The sequence below is a fragment of the Apis florea genome, unplaced genomic scaffold (assembly GCF_048593485.1).
Source record: "Apis florea isolate Af1SG1 unplaced genomic scaffold, ASM4859348v1 contig_3783_pilon, whole genome shotgun sequence".
NCBI lineage: Eukaryota > Metazoa > Arthropoda > Insecta > Hymenoptera > Apidae > Apis > Apis florea.
In genome coordinates this window covers 270,507-291,055 of record NW_028256851.1, presented here as the reverse complement: position 1 = coordinate 291,055, position 20,549 = coordinate 270,507, and the positions used below count along the sequence as shown (strand labels likewise).

General features: G+C 30.8%; 1 protein-coding gene across 1 annotated transcript in view; it reads left to right on the top strand.

Moving 5' to 3' along the window:
- nAChRalpha6 (nicotinic acetylcholine receptor alpha6) overlaps window positions 1-20,549 on the top strand; it is a 336,348-nt gene that overhangs the window by 202,122 nt on the left and 113,677 nt on the right. Inside the window, exon 6 of the mRNA XM_031920609.2 lies at window positions 14,995-15,070. Coding sequence (XP_031776469.2) covers window positions 14,995-15,070 — 76 coding nt within the window. The remainder of the gene's footprint in view (window positions 1-14,994; window positions 15,071-20,549) is intronic.

The following is a 20,549-nucleotide window of genomic DNA, read 5'->3' as shown; positions in this document are numbered from 1 at the left end:
TCTATTTGGAGGTCGATTGATAAAATATTTATCTATGCAATGATTTTATTTCTTAAATATTGTTGTTCTCTGTAATGACAAACATAAATAATTACTTTCACGTGTAAATTATTAAAAATAAATATACATTATTTTGATATAAGAAGAAATAAAAAAATTAGATAGTATATATCGTTCATTTTCAATTTGTAGATCTCAAATATTTTCGTTGTTCTTAAAGACAGAAAAGTATTTTTAGCAACAAGTTATATTTGATATAAAATAAAAAAAATGAAAGTACTTATATTGAATCTCTTTGAAATTATCAATGTAAATTTTTTGAAATTTATCAAAATGCATAATTTTAATTCTCTCTACTTTATAATAATAGTAACTTGTCATACTTTCTATGCCACAAAAGTGATTAGTAGCATGTACAGCTTAAGCATGGAAATTTATAAGCTTCATATATTTTCGCTTTCTAATTAAAATTTTTTTCAAGGTAATCCAGCTGGCAACACGTATACTTGTATACGAAACTCGTGTTTCATTATAAAAATATATTAATATAATATATAATAAATTGAAAACTTAAGGATGTTTAACAAAAAATAATAATAACAAGCAATTTAATTTTTCTTACTTTCAAACTTATTGTTATTAAAATTTTGTTTTCATTCTCATATTCTTAACAGCAACGAAAATGTTTCAGATATACAAATGAGAATAAACCAATACATCTAATAAAACAGTGCTATCTACCAGTATACTATCCTCAACATCAATTAATACGAATTATTTACAATTTCTTCTCGCCTAAAAAACCTTGAACTACAATCAAATTTTCATTTATATATTACGATCATAACTCAATTGTGACAAAATTTAATTGATCGAAAATCGTCATAAAAACGATAATACGAATCAATATAAATAAACTTTTCTACAATTACAAATTTTACAAAATCCGCAAAATATATCACTTTCCTCCAAGAAGTTCCATCGAGATCTCTCGATTATGCTTATTTCGTTTGACGAATAATGTGATACACTTACATTAACCAGGCTTTTTTCAATCCTTTATTTTTTTCACTTGTGTTTCCATCTCGATGGCGCGATTCTTGTTTCTCGCGAGATCGGCACCAACGCCACCAAGTCAGACACGAGGATCAAGTTATTTGCAATCTGTCGATCCGTTGTCCAGAACCCAGAAGTTTCCATCGTGGAGTCGATAGCTGAGTGACGTTTCCATGCCAGCCAGTAGCGAGCTTTTGCTCTTGAAATTCTCTGGTCTACTAGGCACTCATGAGGCCTGGTTCGGCAAATCGATTTTCACGCCACGACATTTTCTTTTTTCTTTTTTTTTTTTCCGATTATTTTTATAAATATGGACGTTTTAACTGACTTAACGATCAAACGACGTAACGTTCCTTTGTTGTGTTATTATATTTCATATTTCTGTTTCTTTATATGTTTTATATATATAAGTGGAAATAATTTGTTTAGAAGAATTATTATGTGGAGATGAATGCGTTATATATTAGTGGTAAATGGTATATATCGTTGTGTTGAATATGAAAAAAATGAAGGAAGGGAAAGATGAATGATATGACGTTTATCTTTCAATAGATTTCATTTTGTAAGTATAATAAACCCAATAAGATAAATATATGTAGATGAATATGTTTAGTTATTTTATGTTTATATATATATATATATCGATATTTTTATTGTTATTCTGTGTATAAAAGTATTAAAATACGATGTTAGATGAAATAATCCAAAAGATGTTTTCGAGTGTGTTTGATTCGGATATTAATAGCTTGTAGTTCTACTCCTTTGCATGTGAATATGTATGCATATACTTATTCCTCTGTATAAGATTTTAAACAGATAAAGAAGATTGAATAATATAAGAATAAGATTCACGAAGAAGTGTATCGAAATATATTTAACAATATTTAATAATAATAATTTTAAATTTGAAATTAGAAAATGATATTTCGAGGATAAATATCTAGGATAAATAAATACTTTTATACGAAGAATAATAAGAAAAATCGATTTATATTAAGGAAAAAAGATATGGAAGAATATCTAATAATTCTTTGCATCGACTTTTGTGAAAAATTATACACATAGTTTGGTCTCCATTTTCTCTCTTGTTTTTCTCTGTTCAATTAAACTAGAAACTCAATGTATAACGCATTCAATATTTTTATTTCACTTAAAAATCCAATAACAACGTTCAACTAATAAATAAGAATTACATATACAAAGAGATATTAAAATGCATCTTGTATAATTCACGAGAAAGTTATTATCAGTTCAAAATATTCCAATATCTAATGAAAACCAATGATATTATTAATCATTAATAACAATAATTATAAACAACATCCTTTTAGAAATTTTCAAAAAATTTTCTTCATAATGATCCTCTTTCAAAGTTGATATTGATCAAAAATTATTTATATTCCAACGAAATCACATTTGATAAACTGATTCAGGAATCAGGGCCCAATGAATTCGTTACGGTTGACAGCCCATTGAAAGTCACGTTATTGAACGATCGTATCCGATTGTAAATCCGGCGTAAAAGTACGCAAATCCGGGCAGGATCTATCAGTGAATCAATTTCAGTCACCGGGGTGAGATCGTTGGTAACGAGCGGACAATTAGCGTTTTACGAGAATGCTCGAGTTTAGTTTACGATTGTCGCAAGACTGCTGATAGACAGCCCGTAAATCCGCGAAACTGTGACAGAGAGTGGACCATTGTTCACCTTATCTGATCGATGCTCTTGATCATAAACCGGTAATCGCGTGTATCCTCGATCAGAGAGAGAAAGAGAGAGAGATATCTCCATGATCTCTGAATAGAAATTGAGTAGAACTGCAGTTTCGACAATCGTGTCGAGATTGAGAGTGAGTTAAATCAGTAAGTCAAATTATATCATAATATATCGAATCAAAAATTGATTGGGCTTTGATTGTACGTAGTATAGGATGAAGAAATAATATTAGTCGTGATTTTAATAATAATTTTTGGATTGACATTTTAAAAATTTCGTCATGAAATTTTTTTGGTATTATTATTGATTTGATGATTGGGATTATTTTTTGAAACGAAGACAGATCTTTGTATATTCGAATATATGTGTTTAGTTATAGTTATAAGAGGTGATGCAGATATATATATATGTAAAGTTGGTAATTTTTAAAATTAAAGTAAAGATCTCTATAGAATAATATATGCCATAACGACGTTGTAAGATATATGCAATATTTTTTTTTTTGCATAAAAATTGAAAATTTGTTTAAGTTGTGCAAAGAAATTGGTTTGACATTGTGATATTGGTTTGTAATTTAAATTCTATAGAAATGAATAGTAATTCGAACAGAATGAAGAATCTTTTCTTTCAAAAGGAGCTACATCATAAACTAAAGATATATGAGTGAAAATCAAGATACAATACAAACCCATTTAAGAGCATATATAAAACTGAATACCAGAACATTTATCTGGTGAATCATATCTAGTTCAATTTATCACCTCACATAATACATTATCCATGAAACTTTCACGAGAACTGATAATACTTTCAGTAAGCTTTTTACTGTAATAGAAGATATATTCTTTCTTTGCAAATATCTCAAATATGAATTTATTAATTTATTATGAATCCATATTATAGAGAATGGAATTATTCTTTATTAAAAAAAGAAAAAGAAGAATAATGAAAACAAATATACGTTGTTTTTGGTATATATTATGTATATATATTAAAATATTCAATTCATTTGTTTTATGAGACAAAATTCTTGATAATTTTAATAACTTCTTTTTTTTTTTCTTTTCTATTCTGTTTCGTTTGACAGACACTTTACACTTAAGCACAAATAAAGTTTCTACTTTATATTGTCAATTAAATATCACATGAGCTATTTTTTGAAAATTTGAAATGGTTTGCTACATAGAGATTTTGAAGAGCAAATGTTCACTGGCTAAGCTTAGGCTAAGTACGTATTTGTTTCGCACACGCCTGTTAATATTACATCTTTCGCAAGATTCTCTATAAAAATTAGAGCTTTGTTAAGTGAATCGTCGCAAATTATAAAGTTTTGAAATATTGTTATTATTGTGAGAAACATTCCTCCAGTGATATATTTTTAATTAAGCAAGTGGAAATATGATAATAATAATATAAACACAATGTAATTATATTCAATTCATTCCATTGATTTGTTTGATCGTCTCAATAAGATTTTTGCGATTTTATATACTCTTATGAATCTATTGATCGTATTTTCCAGTCTATTGCTTCAGGTATAGAAAACTTATTCTTAAAAGAAGAATGTGGAATTCAGAAATTAATTGCTGAAAAACACCAAAATTTTAATTCAAACCCCTGATATTCGATTAACTTCGATTAATTTAAAATTTTTCGTAATTTTGAGAACTGTTACCAAACTACCAAAGTAAATTATCAAAAATAATTATCCATAGGCTTCAGCAAATTCATCAAATATCGATCATTTTTATTTATTTATTTTTTTTTTTTTGAGATTTATTTTAACGATAGTTTCAGCGTCTTAGAATTAATGATTGGCGCTTCTCTTTTGTATTTTTCTTCTTTTCTTTTTTTTTTAATAAACGTTGATTCTCGCAATGTGATGATATCCCTAAAATAAAAGAAACTTATGCACAGCGACAATGAAGCGATTGCAACATTTTTCCCAACGTTCGAGGAAGCATTTACATTTCATCGTATCGGAGAAACTTTACTTGGAAATTTTTTTCTCCTCCTTTTTTTTCAAAGATTGTAACGAAGGGATTGATTTTCAAAGGATATTGTACAAGGGAATATGAAATGTGGTTCTTCTTCGTGGATTCATTACTTTTCGAATCGTTAGTGTTCTAACTTTATATTTATAAGTGAAAGTGAACTTGTGATTCTCGTTCTTTTTATATCATCATATCTTTTTAATTAAGAATGATGTTATTGATTAGAAGAAACTTTAAATGTAATTTAGTGTACATTATTTAATGTATATTCTATTTTACATATATTTATTTCTTTAATACAATCAAAATTTAATATCACATAAATAATATGCTTAAAATAATGTTTTGTGAAAATTAAAAGATATTATATAGTAGAAAAGTAATAAATTTGATATAAGTATTGAAATATCTTGATTAGATTTAGATTTATACAATGCATCAATCATTTAATTAATATATATTCAAAATATAATAATATATGTTCCACTAATAAATTATATTTTAAAAGTATCTTTATATAAATTTTTGTTTGATTTCGACAATCATTAATTCAAATGCAAAATGTATTCAAATGTATGATATATATATTTTTGTAGACAATATATTTAAATAATTATTGATATATAATAACTTATCTCATCTATTTTTACATTTGACTGAAAATCTTTTTATAAATTTTAAACGCTGTTTCTAATTAAATATTCAAAGGATGAATTTATTAATCGCTTCTTTCAAAACATGCCAAATATATTGTTAACATCCACATTGGATAAACTTCTAAATAATCTCACAAATGTCTCGTTAACAGTTTCTACATAATTACTGCAAGCGAATATTAATAACGAATAACTTTTTCCATTAAACCACAAATCACGATTCCATCGCGACTTAATCGTTCGTCAAAAGGTTCTTCATTGATCTCTGTCGTCTGGATCTTGCATCCAAACCCAGTAAACAGAATGTCTTACGATGAAATTTTTCTTCGGCTCGAACAGGGTGAAATAAGCGAGCCACTCGATATCTAAGTTTCACCTGTTGCACGTGTGTTCCTGCTGGCGCCACCACGTCTCGAGATACTTCAAACCCACAGCCACTCCATTCTTTGCTCGTTCGAACGGCGGGGTCACAGTTAATCCGAGTTCCCTTTGTTTCCCTCGCGAGACGTTTCGTCTCTTCATACGATGATTCGTGAACCGGTGGTTGGGAACTTTGGTTAAGATGTACAGGATGTTTCACAGTGGAAAGTTACTTTGAAATTAAACAAAGGGATTTCGAGAAGACGAAAGATTTAATATAATTTTCATATAGTTTTATTGCGAATGGGAAAAAGGCAGTCTTGCTCTCTATTCTATGTTTTGGAGTCAGAATGAATATAGTATTGAAATTGTAATTTTTTATAATTAGGGAAAAAGGTGAACAATGTGTATATCTTTTACATATTTCCACTTGCTCTACAAATGGATTTGATTTTAATAATTCTTTTATAGAATGACACGATGAAAAAGAAAGATTTAAGTACATCCAGACTGATACAGAGATAAACAAATTGCTCTAATCTTCTTTGCTCGACGAACATTACATTAATACTATATTTAATGTATTAAATTTTGAATCATTTCTTGGAAGTTACAAACAATTCCGAAAAATTAATTTACAAATTACACTTTCAAGAATTCATTTACGCAAAATCTTTCTACGAAGTGATCTTTCTCAACTATAAAAAAAAAAAGAGAATTTATAAAATTAAAAAATACATACAATCAAGAAACGTTTAGATTAATTATCATTTTATTCGAATCTATGTAAAAATTTATCAAACGCATTGAATTCAAATATATATATATATATAACGTGTACGTGAGAAAGGAGAAACTTTATAAATAACAGGACGATCCACTTTCACTCCCTTTAAGAAAGTACGAAGAAAAACAAACGATCGATACAGCCGTGTGTGCGAAGCAAATTCATTCCGTTCGGATGCGCTCTTACATGCGTGCCTCTCGATCGAGCTGTCTGAAAAACAAGAAGCAAAGAGTCTGTGACACGATGATGAAACTAATAAAAAAGATAAGGGAGAAAAAGTTGCGACTCGAGACGTGGCACTCGCGCAAGAGCGCCAAGATCTACCGACCATCGATAATACATTAAGCATCGTGTTCACCCCTCTAGAACTTAAGCGCTCATCACAAAAAAGTTGGCAATACGATCAACAAAAAATCGTTCGTTTCTTTTTTTTTTCTTTTTTTTTATTATTATTATATTTTCCAATTTTCGAATTTCGTTAAATTAATCAAACGTTCGAAATAATTGCTCGTATCGATTATCCGAATCATAAAGTGGATCTTTCGTGTGTAATCAGTGTTATACAGGAGCTGATTATTTCGATCGTAATCGTTTTTTAATTAAAGGCGAGATGATTGAAACTTGAGGAATGTATTCTTTGATTGGAACACGATGAAAAAAATTCATATCATTGAATACGTTTCGCGTAATGAAAAGGGAATATTATGGAAAGTTGTAAATTTGCGGGAGATGATGCGAAGAAATTAAAATGAAACGAACGATTTTTCTTTTTCATGTTTGTAAATATCGAACGAAAGACTCGCGGACTGCAAAAATTGAGGATGATTAAGAATTTGTACAAATGTTGATGTTATTCTTTCCTTTGTTTCATACATATATATAAGCAATGGCGGCGGGTTTTCTGCTCGTTTTTTCTTACTTGTTTTACAATTTAGTTTTAAATCCTATCTTCTGGTCGTATTTTTATCTTGTTTATTAATTTGAAAGTTATGCTTTTTCTGTATATTTTATAAAAAAAAAAATGCAACACATTAATGAAATACTTTCGACTTATTTCGATTTCGAGCTAATACAAGTGATGATATTTGCTTTTGCATGTCGTGCCTTATCTTTTGAATATATATTAAAAAAAAAAAAATTCTATAGGAAATATTTAATTTTCGATTTTTTGTATTAAAACGCCGATACTCAGTTACATCAATACGAGTTACATTCCAAAAGAAATATTGAAATTACAGATTCTTCATAAGTAATAAAAAATAAATAAATTAATAAAACTACTCTCGTTCGTACTATTCCATGTAGTAAACGCAACAAATAAAATATTTATACGTATTCAAGATTCACGGCAGAATACAACAGGATGATAATGATTTATTTATTACGAGCTTTTATCAAATAATAAAATCCTCGTGCATTACTTATATATAATCCAATATACTAGCTAGAACAATCCATCTCGTACAACTTCTCAAACTACATCAAAAGCAAAACTCATCATCACCCCGGCCGATTTAACGTCTCGTCAAATCGTCTGCTTCAAATTTCGTGGATATTAAACAAAGCCTATATACACCTTCCTCGTCTCTCGATAACACAATTCCAAACGTACGTTTCCCCGTTTACACGCGTTTAATCCCTTTAAACATCCTTGGTGAGAACACGGTCGCGAATTCCGCCCCTTGATTAATCATCCACGAATTTTCAGATTGTGTACCCCTGGTCTACAATCGAAATTTCGCAAACAGAGACACACGGTTAAATACGCCAAGAAACGCGTTTTCCGAAGAGAAACGTGGGTGGAGAACGCGCGCGTTTCTCGAGCTTTCGACCGGCTGCCATTGCCAGACCCGTGGAAAATGCAGTCCGAGCGCATTTCATCGATTACTGTGTCGCATATTACGCGCCCGCCATCGTCCCCCACCCCTCGTACACAGCCATCATCGTCCAAACGAGTCTTTCGAGAAAAGTAGATGAAACGAAAAAAAAAAAAAAAAAATAGAGAAAAGAAAGAAAAAGAAATTTCGACACGATCCCTCCCCCCCCCCCCAAATATCACACAAACCACGTATAATTCTGGTTGGTTCACTTACTCTTAGCTCCATAACCTCACTTATTATACTTACCATATTATAGACCGCCCAGCCCAACCCCAACGCCCTCTCGCGTACATCACAAGAGATCAACGTTCGATCGCGATCGAGCGACTAGTCATAAGTGTGACAAGCGCGTGTGTCGCATGTTATGTGTGTATATATATATATATATACGTGTATATTTCTCTGTGTGCATTATTATACGTGTATACGTGTGTAAATACTCGGTCAATGTGCAATCAACGATGTGCGCTCGCGACACGTTTAGATGCATGCGTACCTGTGTCAACGATCCAGGTGATATTCGTGCACCGTTCTCAAATCACCCCACTCCCCTTCCTCCACACTCATTGTCGAGGCGTGCAATCAAGTGTATTCTCTCTCTTTGTTTGTGATCGAGTGTGCGTTGCGTGCGTGTGCCCGATATCAAACTGTTTGTACATACATTGTTCTAGCCAATTTTCGCGTGGATGCGTCGTATATATTTATACAGCTGTGCGGGATTTATTACGCGGGATTTGTCGTCGAGCTTTTACATTGTTACAATATGGCCATTTCTTTCTTTTTTTTTTTCGAGAGAGAGAGAGAGAGAGACATCCGGTATCGACGAGAAAGCTATCGATAATGCGTGATATTCGTATCGTTTGGACGGGACGATTTATCTTGGTCGTATGTGAAACCGATATTGAAACGTTTTGTAAGCACAGTCCTCGAGACATTACATGCACCTCATTGGAACTGGCTGCATTATTTGTTATTGTGGATATTCGTGCTCTCCAGACGGTACGGTATCGATATATACGTTTTCAAGTGTTCCATGAATGCTCGAATTGACTTGGCTGCGATACAGACTGGGATAGTAATCGTTGGAAACATTGCATGATCTCGAAATCGAAAATCCCTTGGAGAAATTCTTAGGGCACTGAACTCGAATTAACTCGTATTAATACATCAATCAGATCGAAATACATACCAATACGTAACAAGTGATAATTAACGTAGTTTTTTGTCATTATCCTTAAGGCTGATTCTAAACTACCTAGATTTCCAATTTTTAACAATTTTTAACAGTTTCTAAAATATTAAACTCTCGATCACACCAGATTTCGAACATCCTTCGATTTGTGCAACGTTTCCAAATGATCGTATCCGGGTCCGTAACGGGGTTTCGAACGAGTTAAGTTTCGATGAAACGGTCAATGGCCGGATGTTCGCAGCCGTATGCGAATTGGAATGCATATTTGTCGTCGTCGTGCTCCCCTTTCCATCCTTTCCACAGCAAATAATATATCAGGTGATATAGCAACCGCGGTGGAAAACCTTTGAGGCGAAAACTCCGCTTAATCGCGTTTCGCATTGATCCTGAACCGGTGAGCCCCCATTCAATCGCTCTCGGGATTTGGTAATTATCGCCGAACGCGATTACATTCGGGCAAGGTTAATTCTCAGCCGACGATTGAATACATCGATCGGTGTTCCGGGATTGTGTCGATTAAGTTGGAGAAATTGCTTGGATTATTCACTTTGTTGGATACTTGTTGTGCAACGGTGTTTCGAAAAATAGAGATTTCGACATGTGTAGCATGATATCTTTGACGTTGAATCGTGTCTTGTCGAAATGTGAGAGCAATTGGAGAAAAATTTTTTCCAAAAGTAGATATTTGAAGTGAATCCAAATATAAGGAAATATTGTCCTTTTTTTGTCGGATATGTTAATGCTTTTTTTTCAACGTAAATCAACGTAACGTCGATCGATACTGTATATTTTTTTGAAGATTTGAACAACGCCTAAACAAGTGATTTTCATTAATAAAAATTCTATCTAAAATTCTACTAAACATTTTATTGACTCTTGCACATATTTTCGAACTTGTTTCAAACTTTTACTTTACATCTAATCTTACCTATTTTAATTTTCATTTTCCAAATTTTATGCAACACATACATTCATGAAAACTTTCTATAAAATGTTCTGATAAAATATTTAAATATTTTTAATCGATTCAATTTCATAAAACGAAATGGAAACGCCCTTAAATTTACATGGAAAAGATTGTTTTCCCAATCTACAAACGCTTAGAATCTTCTCTATACATAACAAGGATCCTTTCTATTTACATTTCGACCCCTTTCGATTTCAACTTGCTTTATTCTCGTCGCAGAGCGAGCGAGACACGGTTCTCTACGGTAATCGATATCTCGCCTGATATGTCGGGACAAAAACGGTCAACGTGAATCGCATTCGAGTCACCTGTCACCGGTTCAGGATTAATTGTCAATCGTGCATGGGCCGATAAATTTCAAACAGAGGCTGAGCCCCCCCGATTTCTTCGCCGGCCGATGAGAAATGGCAATCGAAACGAACGACGTATCCCCGCCCCGAGTGAAATATCATGACGCTTCCGCGACGTTTCTAAGAACCACTTTGGAACCGCCTGGGAAATCAAGATTTTGCGCGGCTCGTGTTTAACCGTGCAAAGTTTCCCGGGGATATGAAATTTGAGAATTGTGCGAAGTGCAAAATTAACGCGGATGAAGTTTGTCGTTCGTTGCATTCGTTCTAGGAAGAAGGATAGAGATCTCTTGGAATTGTTCCTTACCTTATTTCGAAGTATAATACTTGTTGTGCAAGAGCAAAAAATCTCTCGGTTGGTGGAAATTTTATTCCTTGCTGTTTCGATAAATTTTTCTCGAAAGTGTTATGAAACGTTTACAAGATACTGTTTTTAAATATGAGTTGTTTATTCTCGAGAAATATTAATCGTGAAAAGTATCGGAATAATGAGTAATATGAAGAATAATTGAATCAGAGTAGATTTCAGAAACAATATTTATCTTGTATACATATACGTAAAAATCATTTTAGATTGTACAGAATTTTTATTTTCATATACAATTTATGTGATTTTATCTTATATATCTTAAACTGATATCGTTTTTGCCAATACGTAACTCCACTTAGATAGAAATTTTCAATGCACGCAAAATACGACGATTAGTCTCGATACAAATAGAATAAGCTAAGCTGCATTCCCTCGAGAATAAATGTTCGAAATGAGAACCACTTCCAGATATATGTTTCGTACATCCTGATGAATTTCAAGAGATTAACAATTCTGTACGTTGTGCAAAAAAAATTGAAAATTTGTGAAAATATGGAAAAGGACAGATATTGTGATGATTATGTGAAAAAGATGAATGATGATATAATCTCAAATAAAATTTATATCAATGTTATATTTGGTTATAACAAATATTTTAAATACGAATAACGAATTATGTATACAAAATTAAAAAGTATTTCAAATATTTAATTTTGCAAAGGAAAAGAATTTTCAATTTATTGAAAATGATATTCAGATTCATCATTATTTATTATTAGTTTCAAAAAATGTTTTCAATTGGAAAGAATATATATATATAAACTTTTATTTTGAGGAATAAATTCCGCCGTGAACATTCCAAACATTCGAAATATATTATTACAACAAATAGTTTGATAGAAGAGCTAATATTTTTCGTACAAAAACCACTTGCTCTGGTCCAAAATTCCTCTACACATTCATTCGTTCTAACGTTCTAAAATTTCAAACGAAATATTCCAAATAATTATCAGAGATCTTTCAGTATTATAGAATTATTATTTTGAGTTTGAACAACACGTATAAACAAAGTCATCATTACGTTTATATAAAAAAAAAAAATCTTAAAGATCCACTTCGAACAATATGGAATCATTAAATGAAAAAAAAAAGATACTCTTTCATTCGACTAAACCAAAGTTAAAAACGTCTTCCAATACGCATAATCGGCAAAAAGATTTAATCGAGTTCGTGAAATTTCAATTTAATGTCAGCATCGCTTCGAGGCAAATTGAGCTCGATCATCGTTTCGTCTCTGACTTTTTTATGCACCTTCTTTCAATTCATCGAACAATTTATTCAATTTCCTCGATCACTTGGATAAAAAGAAATTCTCGAGCAATCTTTGCTCTTCCCTCTCTCTCTCTTCAACTATAAATCATATTTGTATATTGAATCATATTTTGTAAACTTTCGAGACGAATTATTCTTTTCAGGAATGCAAAGGAAGATAGTAAATTAATTACAAATAATATTGAGTTTAATTTTAAAATGAGATTAATAATCTCAATTCTCTGAATTACTGTTTCAATAAATATTTTAAATAATATTGAAAGTTTATTTTACTGAGATTTAGTATTCTATTGAATAGTATTATTATAGTTACAATACATATAATATTATTCATAATAGTAGTTCATTAATAGTATTATAGAATACTAATGTAATGTTTAATATTGTTCAATATATGTCTCAATAAATCTTGTCATTAGTATTCGATCGAAAATTGCAAGCAATCCATTTTAAAAGTTACTTTGAGACACGATGTTCCATTAGTGTCGAAAAGGTTAATGTGCAACTCGAGATGAACGAGAAACACGATTCTTCTTTTTTAAAACGATCAACGATACATGACGATGAAGGAGGATGGAAATGCCGGTCATAAAAGTTAGAACACGTTAAACCACATCTCGTTTGGCTCTCGATCAAAGAGCAACAGATAAACGAGAAGCTTAAAGGGAACCGAGAAACCGTTTAAAAAGCATTCTACGATGAAACAAGCATTCTTTGAGGGGTAGCTTCGGTATTTCATGTGAGTCGTTTTTTTTTCTTTTTTTTTTCTTTTTTTTTTTTTTGCATGTAGAATAAAAGGAAAAAAAGGATATCGGTGAATATTCTTGAAAGAGAAAAGGTAGCGAAACTTTGTAGGATATTTTTTTTTCCAGGAAAATTTTGTCAAAGTATATTCTTTGAGTGTAAATGAAAAGCAAGAAAAATATATTTTAAAATGTCGAAGAAAGAAAAGATTGTGGAAATTTATTTAAATATTTAAGTATTTTCCATGGATTTTTCTAAAATTTAAAAATCCTTGATGTATAAATATTTATAATAAGAAGAAGTTTTTATCAAAATAATTACCGCGAATTATTCAATTATACTATATTATTTCGTTTAGAATGTTAAAGAGATGGATTAAAATAAAGCAAACAAAATTAACAATAAAAAGATTTCAATGAAGATATTATTTTCGAAGAGATTACGTTTGAAAAATTGATAATGTTTTATTATAAAAAATTATCAAAAATTGAAAAAGACAGTTTTCTATTTTATAAATGCAAATTTTATTTCAAAATTACATACTTTCCATACAATACTTTCATTCTATACTATTTATTATACTGAAATTCACTCAGGAAAAACTGAAACATTCTATATAACTGGAGTTACGTATTGTTTTGAATTATTTAAAAAAAGTAAATAACGTTACTTCTTATTAATTATCAATAATTTTATTAGCAATTGTTAATTCTTACCAATAATTTATTTACACAAATCAAACGATAAAAGACGAATCAAAGTATAAATCAAGATAAAATTTATATATTTCGTGTACCACTCGTGTTTCCTTCAAAGAGAAAATTTCGAAATTTCGTCAGCGCAGCAGCTTCAACAAGGGTTGATGATGAACCAATGCAACAATCAATTTATCATGTCTGCAACGTGTGCGAAACATAAATTTTCCAAACGTAAATATATCAATCCTATATACAATCAATCGTGAAATGGGACCTCAAAAATTCCACAAGATTTTATGAAAGAAAAAGGGAACGAATGAGAATAAATTATAGTGAATTTCCTTTAATTTCGCGCGAAGGATCGTTCGATAAACATGGAGAAGCAAAAATAGAGAATGGATTAAAATAATTGATCAAGTGGTTCTTGAAACGTAGCTAAATTACTGTATCCAATCAAGAGCAATTTTCGAGAAATTCTTATCCTCAGATGGACCATAAGAAATTAAAGAGAATTTGTGAATAAAACTATTTCTAAAGAAATACTTTCGAGATCAACGATTTTACTTTTATCAAACGTACATTCTTTTTTAACAAACTCGGCGGAGAAGACGTGTCTCTCATTGTCGAAGAAGAATCCAGAGGCTCAGTCTGTCGATGGCCGCGGATTTTACCTAGTTTTTTATACAACCAGACACGAAACGCTCCTTCACGACACGTCAACGTTCCTCGAACCTTCTCCTCGCACGATTTTTATCGAATACCAACACCGCGCGCCATTTTATTCTGCTGTCCGTAGTTGCTGCGAAAGCGATGGTGGTAGTAGGTGTAGAAAGCGAAAAGTGACATAAAGCTGTCGCACGTGCATGTATGTCCGCTTCTCTGTGTGTGACCTAGCAGAAATGCCACGGCCATAGATGTTTGCCTCTGTTAATCGAACTTTGACGTTGTTAGGTCGACCTCGTGCTCAGCTCGGAGACGGGCGGTGACCTGTCCGATTTTATCACGAATGGAGAATGGTACCTGATCGGTGAGTACATCTGGATTATATATATTTTTTTTAATCTTTGATATAAAAATAGTATAAAGAATTCGAGAAGACAAGTTAAAGTATCGAATTTCGGTAATCGATGACGGATAAATTTAATGGAATTGGATTTAATTGAGTAGTGTGTAAATGTTGTAAAACGAATGTAAAATGATGTGCAAACAGTTCGTTGGTCACAATACATCTCATTTGGAAGAATACGATTGTTCGTTTCATTTCTTTCAGTGTAATAATTAGGCGATTGTTGAATATGAATGTATTTCTTCCTTTTAAATATTATATTTAATGGTATTTTCAATAATTTCAAACGTTTTGATCGTTATTTAATCAGTTATGATTCTTCTTTTTTCATATCATTATTCTTTTATTGAGGAATACGCGAGAGAGAGAGAGAGAGAGAGAGAAATAGTAATCTAAAATCTTGGATCCTTTCCTTTTTTATCAATTAGTCAAATTTAGTTTCGAAATTTCTGAAAATATGCTGATTTTTTAGCATGAAAGAAAATGAAAGTCTTATCAGTTCTTACACTGAAACTTTATTCAAACTGAATAAATATTCTAGATTTCGTGACATGAATTTTCGCGTTGTTTAAACAAGCTGGTATCATGAATACAAACTTATATACACTATATATACGTATATAAAGCACGTATATATCATTTCTTTATACAATAAAAAATTAACAAACTTTTTCTTATCTTTTAAAACACTTTGTATTAATTCGTAAATATTCGTAAATATCCATGTAAATTGTTATACATATTCTTAAAATTTATATACAAATTTTTGTTCAACATTGAAGTTTTTTCGCAAAAAAAAAAATATCATTATCTTTCAGTAATATTATTAGTAAAATGAGAATTATTGCAGTAACGATGATCTTGAATTTTGAATTCACTGCCTTAATATTTTTCAAGTAATAAGAAAGTTTTATTAAATGTCCATAGAAATTATGTAGATATTTTCAATCTTCCACTAGTTTAAATTTTAACAACGAAATACAAGTTATTCGAGATGTCTTCGAATTTAATGTAAATTTATCTTCAGGTAATAATAATTTACTTCAATATTCAACAGCAAGTAGAACAGATATATCATATCTTAGACGACTATTAAACTTAGCTCAGGAGCAAGGAATATAAGTCAATAACTATCAGCACCGACAAGTAGCTCAACTCAGTACTAAATCAGACAGATACATAGAGAAAAGAATATATTAAAAACATATATAATGTAATATATATGTTTGTATAAAACGTATAAAATTAAAATAATATTAATATTATTTTGGAAAAATTCTTTTATATTATTACTATTTTTACAAATAAGATATATTTTATTATTTCTATATTCAAAAATATTATTAAATATAGATATAGAGATAAAATTTCTATTATCAGTTTTGTAATGCATTAATAAAAATAATAATTTTTAAAAAAAATTTTGCAATTCCAATTTTGAGTGCTAAAAATCAATTAGAATATATGTATAAATCATTAGTTGTTTTCAAAATATCATCCTCGTTATAGTTTTCTAAATTCTACATTGTTGAAAATCAAGTTGTTTGCAAGTTCTTTGTAGCATTTTCTACAACAATATTCTATTGTAAATTGCAAATCAACTAGTTCTAGCAGCAACGATGGATCGCAAACCGAACTCGTACCAACTAGTTCTAACAGCAATGGATTATCGAAAATCCATTTTCCATTCTATACGCTGATTTTGACACTGTAATAGAATATATGTCAATTTGAAGTATTAACACGTTTGAACGTAGAAGTGTTGATGCAAGTTATATTCCATATCGTCATGGACATTATTTTAAATATTTGATCCATCGAAAATTCCAGTTGCAAACATTAAATTCCATCCATGAAACATTTTAAATATTTTCAATTTTCTGTATTAATTAGAAAATCGTGAGAATCGTGATGATACAAGTTCAATAGAAAATCGAATTGTAATGTTTTAAATTTCATATTATTTTAAATTAATCGATTCTGTCTTATTATTGTTCAATATAATAATAAGACTGGAACATAAGTATATAAAAAAGCATTTTTTTTTTAAATATCTCTATTAAAATATATTGTGTGCCTTACATTATTTTATTTTGATTTTCAATTTTTTACTTTTCCCTATTGTTAAAATTTCTTCTCCTTCTTAAAAAGATTCTTTGCAAAATAAGTTTAATCATACTACATACATTTGATTTTTTTAAAATCCTATCAAATAATATCAATTTTTCCCTCTTCATAGTGGCATTCCATTCCTATAAGAAAGAAAATGACTATAATGCATTGCACCCTGCACACTCATAATATTCACATACATATTCATACATACATAATGAATTCATTAAGAAACACAATTATCTGAAATAAACACAGACTTATTTTTATAAAACTAGAATGGATATCGTTTCAAGTTGATCTCAACCCTCGTCATTCCGTTCTGAATCCAATTCTCACGAAATTTTCTCTGGCCATAACAAAAACTCCTCCTATTTGTGAATACCTCCGCCACATAACGTTTCTTAATAATGTTTCAACAGAGGAAGCCAATTTCCAGGTTTCCACGGTAAAATGCATTCTTCGTTTTCCCGCGCGCGATATTCGTGCCACTGGCGCGTAAAGGAATGCTGATAGAAGTCGTTAGAAACCCACTTCCACGCTCCTCCAATCCCAAAACCGTCGTTGCGCGATAAAGATATCTCATCGTCTTCCGTGCCGTCGTGCATCATAAAGTCTCTAATCGATGTGGCGATTGAACAAGCCTCGAATCGTTTTACGGCCCTTGGAATCTCGATGTCCACGATTTGGTGGGCGATTCACTCTTTCGATTCACTCTTGACTCTTCTTCGATATAGCGATGGGATCGAATCAGTATTGGATTAAGCGATAAACGACGTAAACTTTAAGTATCGAGGAAAGAACTATTTTTTTTCAAAATAGATCGAAATTAGAATGATTCAAATATAAAGTTACTTAATACTTAAGAATTATGAGAATCAGAAAGATCTAGAATCGCTGATGATGATTTATAATTTTACTTTATACAGTCTCAATATGAAAAATGTAACTTGATCGTACACGAATTGTAATAAATATTTTCAAAAATAACTGGAAGAAAATTGATTTTAAATACAAAAGAATTTTGCAAGTCAATTTTCCAAACCCATTCGCGAGATATTCGAACCCATCGCTATTCGTCACGATAGTTTCGTAGTGTTGTTCGAATTTTCTTCGCGATTTTGTGAACGTGTATGAAAACGCTTGGCCAGGAATCTGAAACCGAAGAATAATGGAAAATGGTTGCGATAATCTTAACGAAATTGCGTTAATAAATTTTTTCAATGTGTAGCGTAGCAAACTCTAGCCTGTATCTAGCCTTAATACTTTCCTCTTTTAAGGCTTACAGTGAAAATTCTCACCGTGATACTTGCCTCGAGAATGAAAAGGTGGGTCGAGATGACTTCGAGGTGAGTGTCTGGAGGTAGTTTCGTGGACGGTGAGTTTATTGCTGAATATGTTGGGTGATTTGACATAGATGGCGAGGAATAGAGTGTGTGCAATATCCTGTAAGACGATGCAAAGTTGATATGACTCGGAGGAGAGTGATTTTGCATAAATGCATAACTGGAAATGATGCTCGGCTTTGATGTTATTATTGAAAATGTTGCAATATCCATGTTTTTCTCTTGAATCATCTTCGAAATTTCAATATTATATTGAGATTGCTCCCAGTGTAATACTTTTAGAGATATTGTGAATAATGAATAATTTATGAAAGGATATTTCTTTTCTTCTGAGAAAATTAATAGAATTATTGTTAAACAAGTATACTATTCTTCTTAGAAATCGTTTTTATAAAAGCAAAAGTAAAATAAATTATCAAGATATCTCGAACATATGTTCTTTTTTCTTTTTTTATTTTATATCGTTTTCGATATTGTCAAAGCCACGTTGATATTTTTATTTAAAAGCAAAGAAATGTCACAAAGGCACAAAATAAAGTTATAAATTCTGAAATTCATTTTAGAAATACACAAAACAGAATAAAAAAAAACAAGAAGAAAGAAATACAACTATTTTGCATAAAATTGCGAACAGTAAAAGTCATCCACGATCCCATAGAGAAGCGTGTGCAGCGAAATAATTAAAATTGCACATTTGCACAATAAGGCAGGCACAGATGCAGCTTCTATTTCACGACTAGAATCATGCGGAATATTAGCTTGTATAAATGCCAGGAAAAAGTGTTCCAAAGATTCAGCAACAAGTGAACGTCCTCCTTTTCTTATCCTTGAATCATCAGGTGAAAATCGTGAGAGACATTATTTAATTAGAGATAATTAAAAGACCCTTTCGATATCTATCACATGTTTTATTAAATTTTATGATATCTGTGCACATATGTTATTTCAATCGATATTAAACCTTTTTATTTCGAACAAAGAAGTGAAATTACACTTTGGAAATATACACATAAAGTAGGATAGAATCGTTGAAACTAGCTATTTTATCAAAGACAACTTTTTATAGATATAATCGTTGACTTTTTTTAACGATTATAAATTTAACGTTTATCATCTCGAATATAAAAAATAAGTAGATATAATATTTCATGATATCATTATCTTTAGAATTATAACTGTTCGAAGTTTTTCATAATTTTTAATCGAATTTTAAGTTCAAGATAAATATATTTCTAGAAGAACGAGTAATCTAACTTTCTTAAAAACAAAATTCATATAAGAAAAAATTTTCGATGATCTTTTCTTAGTTAAAAAATGCATCGTTTCATTCGCCAATAATTTTACTTGACTGTAAACGACACCGTAAGATTTCCAACAGATGTAATCGTCTCGTAAAAACAATTAAACACAAGTCACGAGGCATCGTGCTCGTATTTTCCCAGTTACTTCTGTTATGACTATGCTCGGCCACCCCAAACGATGCATGCTCCCCCCTCGTAATTCGAAATTAGTCTGAGAGTTCGTGTCACGCGCACGATGCACGTTGCTCGCGAAATTAGCGAGCCATGTAAACCGTGCGCCGCAGTCAGCTTGATCAAAATTAGAGGTCGAATGTTAATTATACAATTTGTTCTTTCCGTTTACGATTGTATCGTTCTCAATCTTGATTTCGTTCGGGAGAAACACGAAGTCTCGTGATATAAAGTTAATTGTCCTCGAAACTGAGAATCTCGACCATTCGTATTCGTATTATCATCCAGAGTATCAGTTATCAATATCTGATATGCAGTGTGGATTCAAACTTAAAATTGTTAATTAATAGGATTGATATTTTCTAGTAATGAATGATCGATTTAAAGAAATATTGTTTATCTTGATACTTTGAAACTACTATTCATATTATCATCCAGGGTTATCTTTAGAATTATTAATTAATAGGATTGATAATGAATTATCGATTTAAAGAAATATTGTTTATCTTG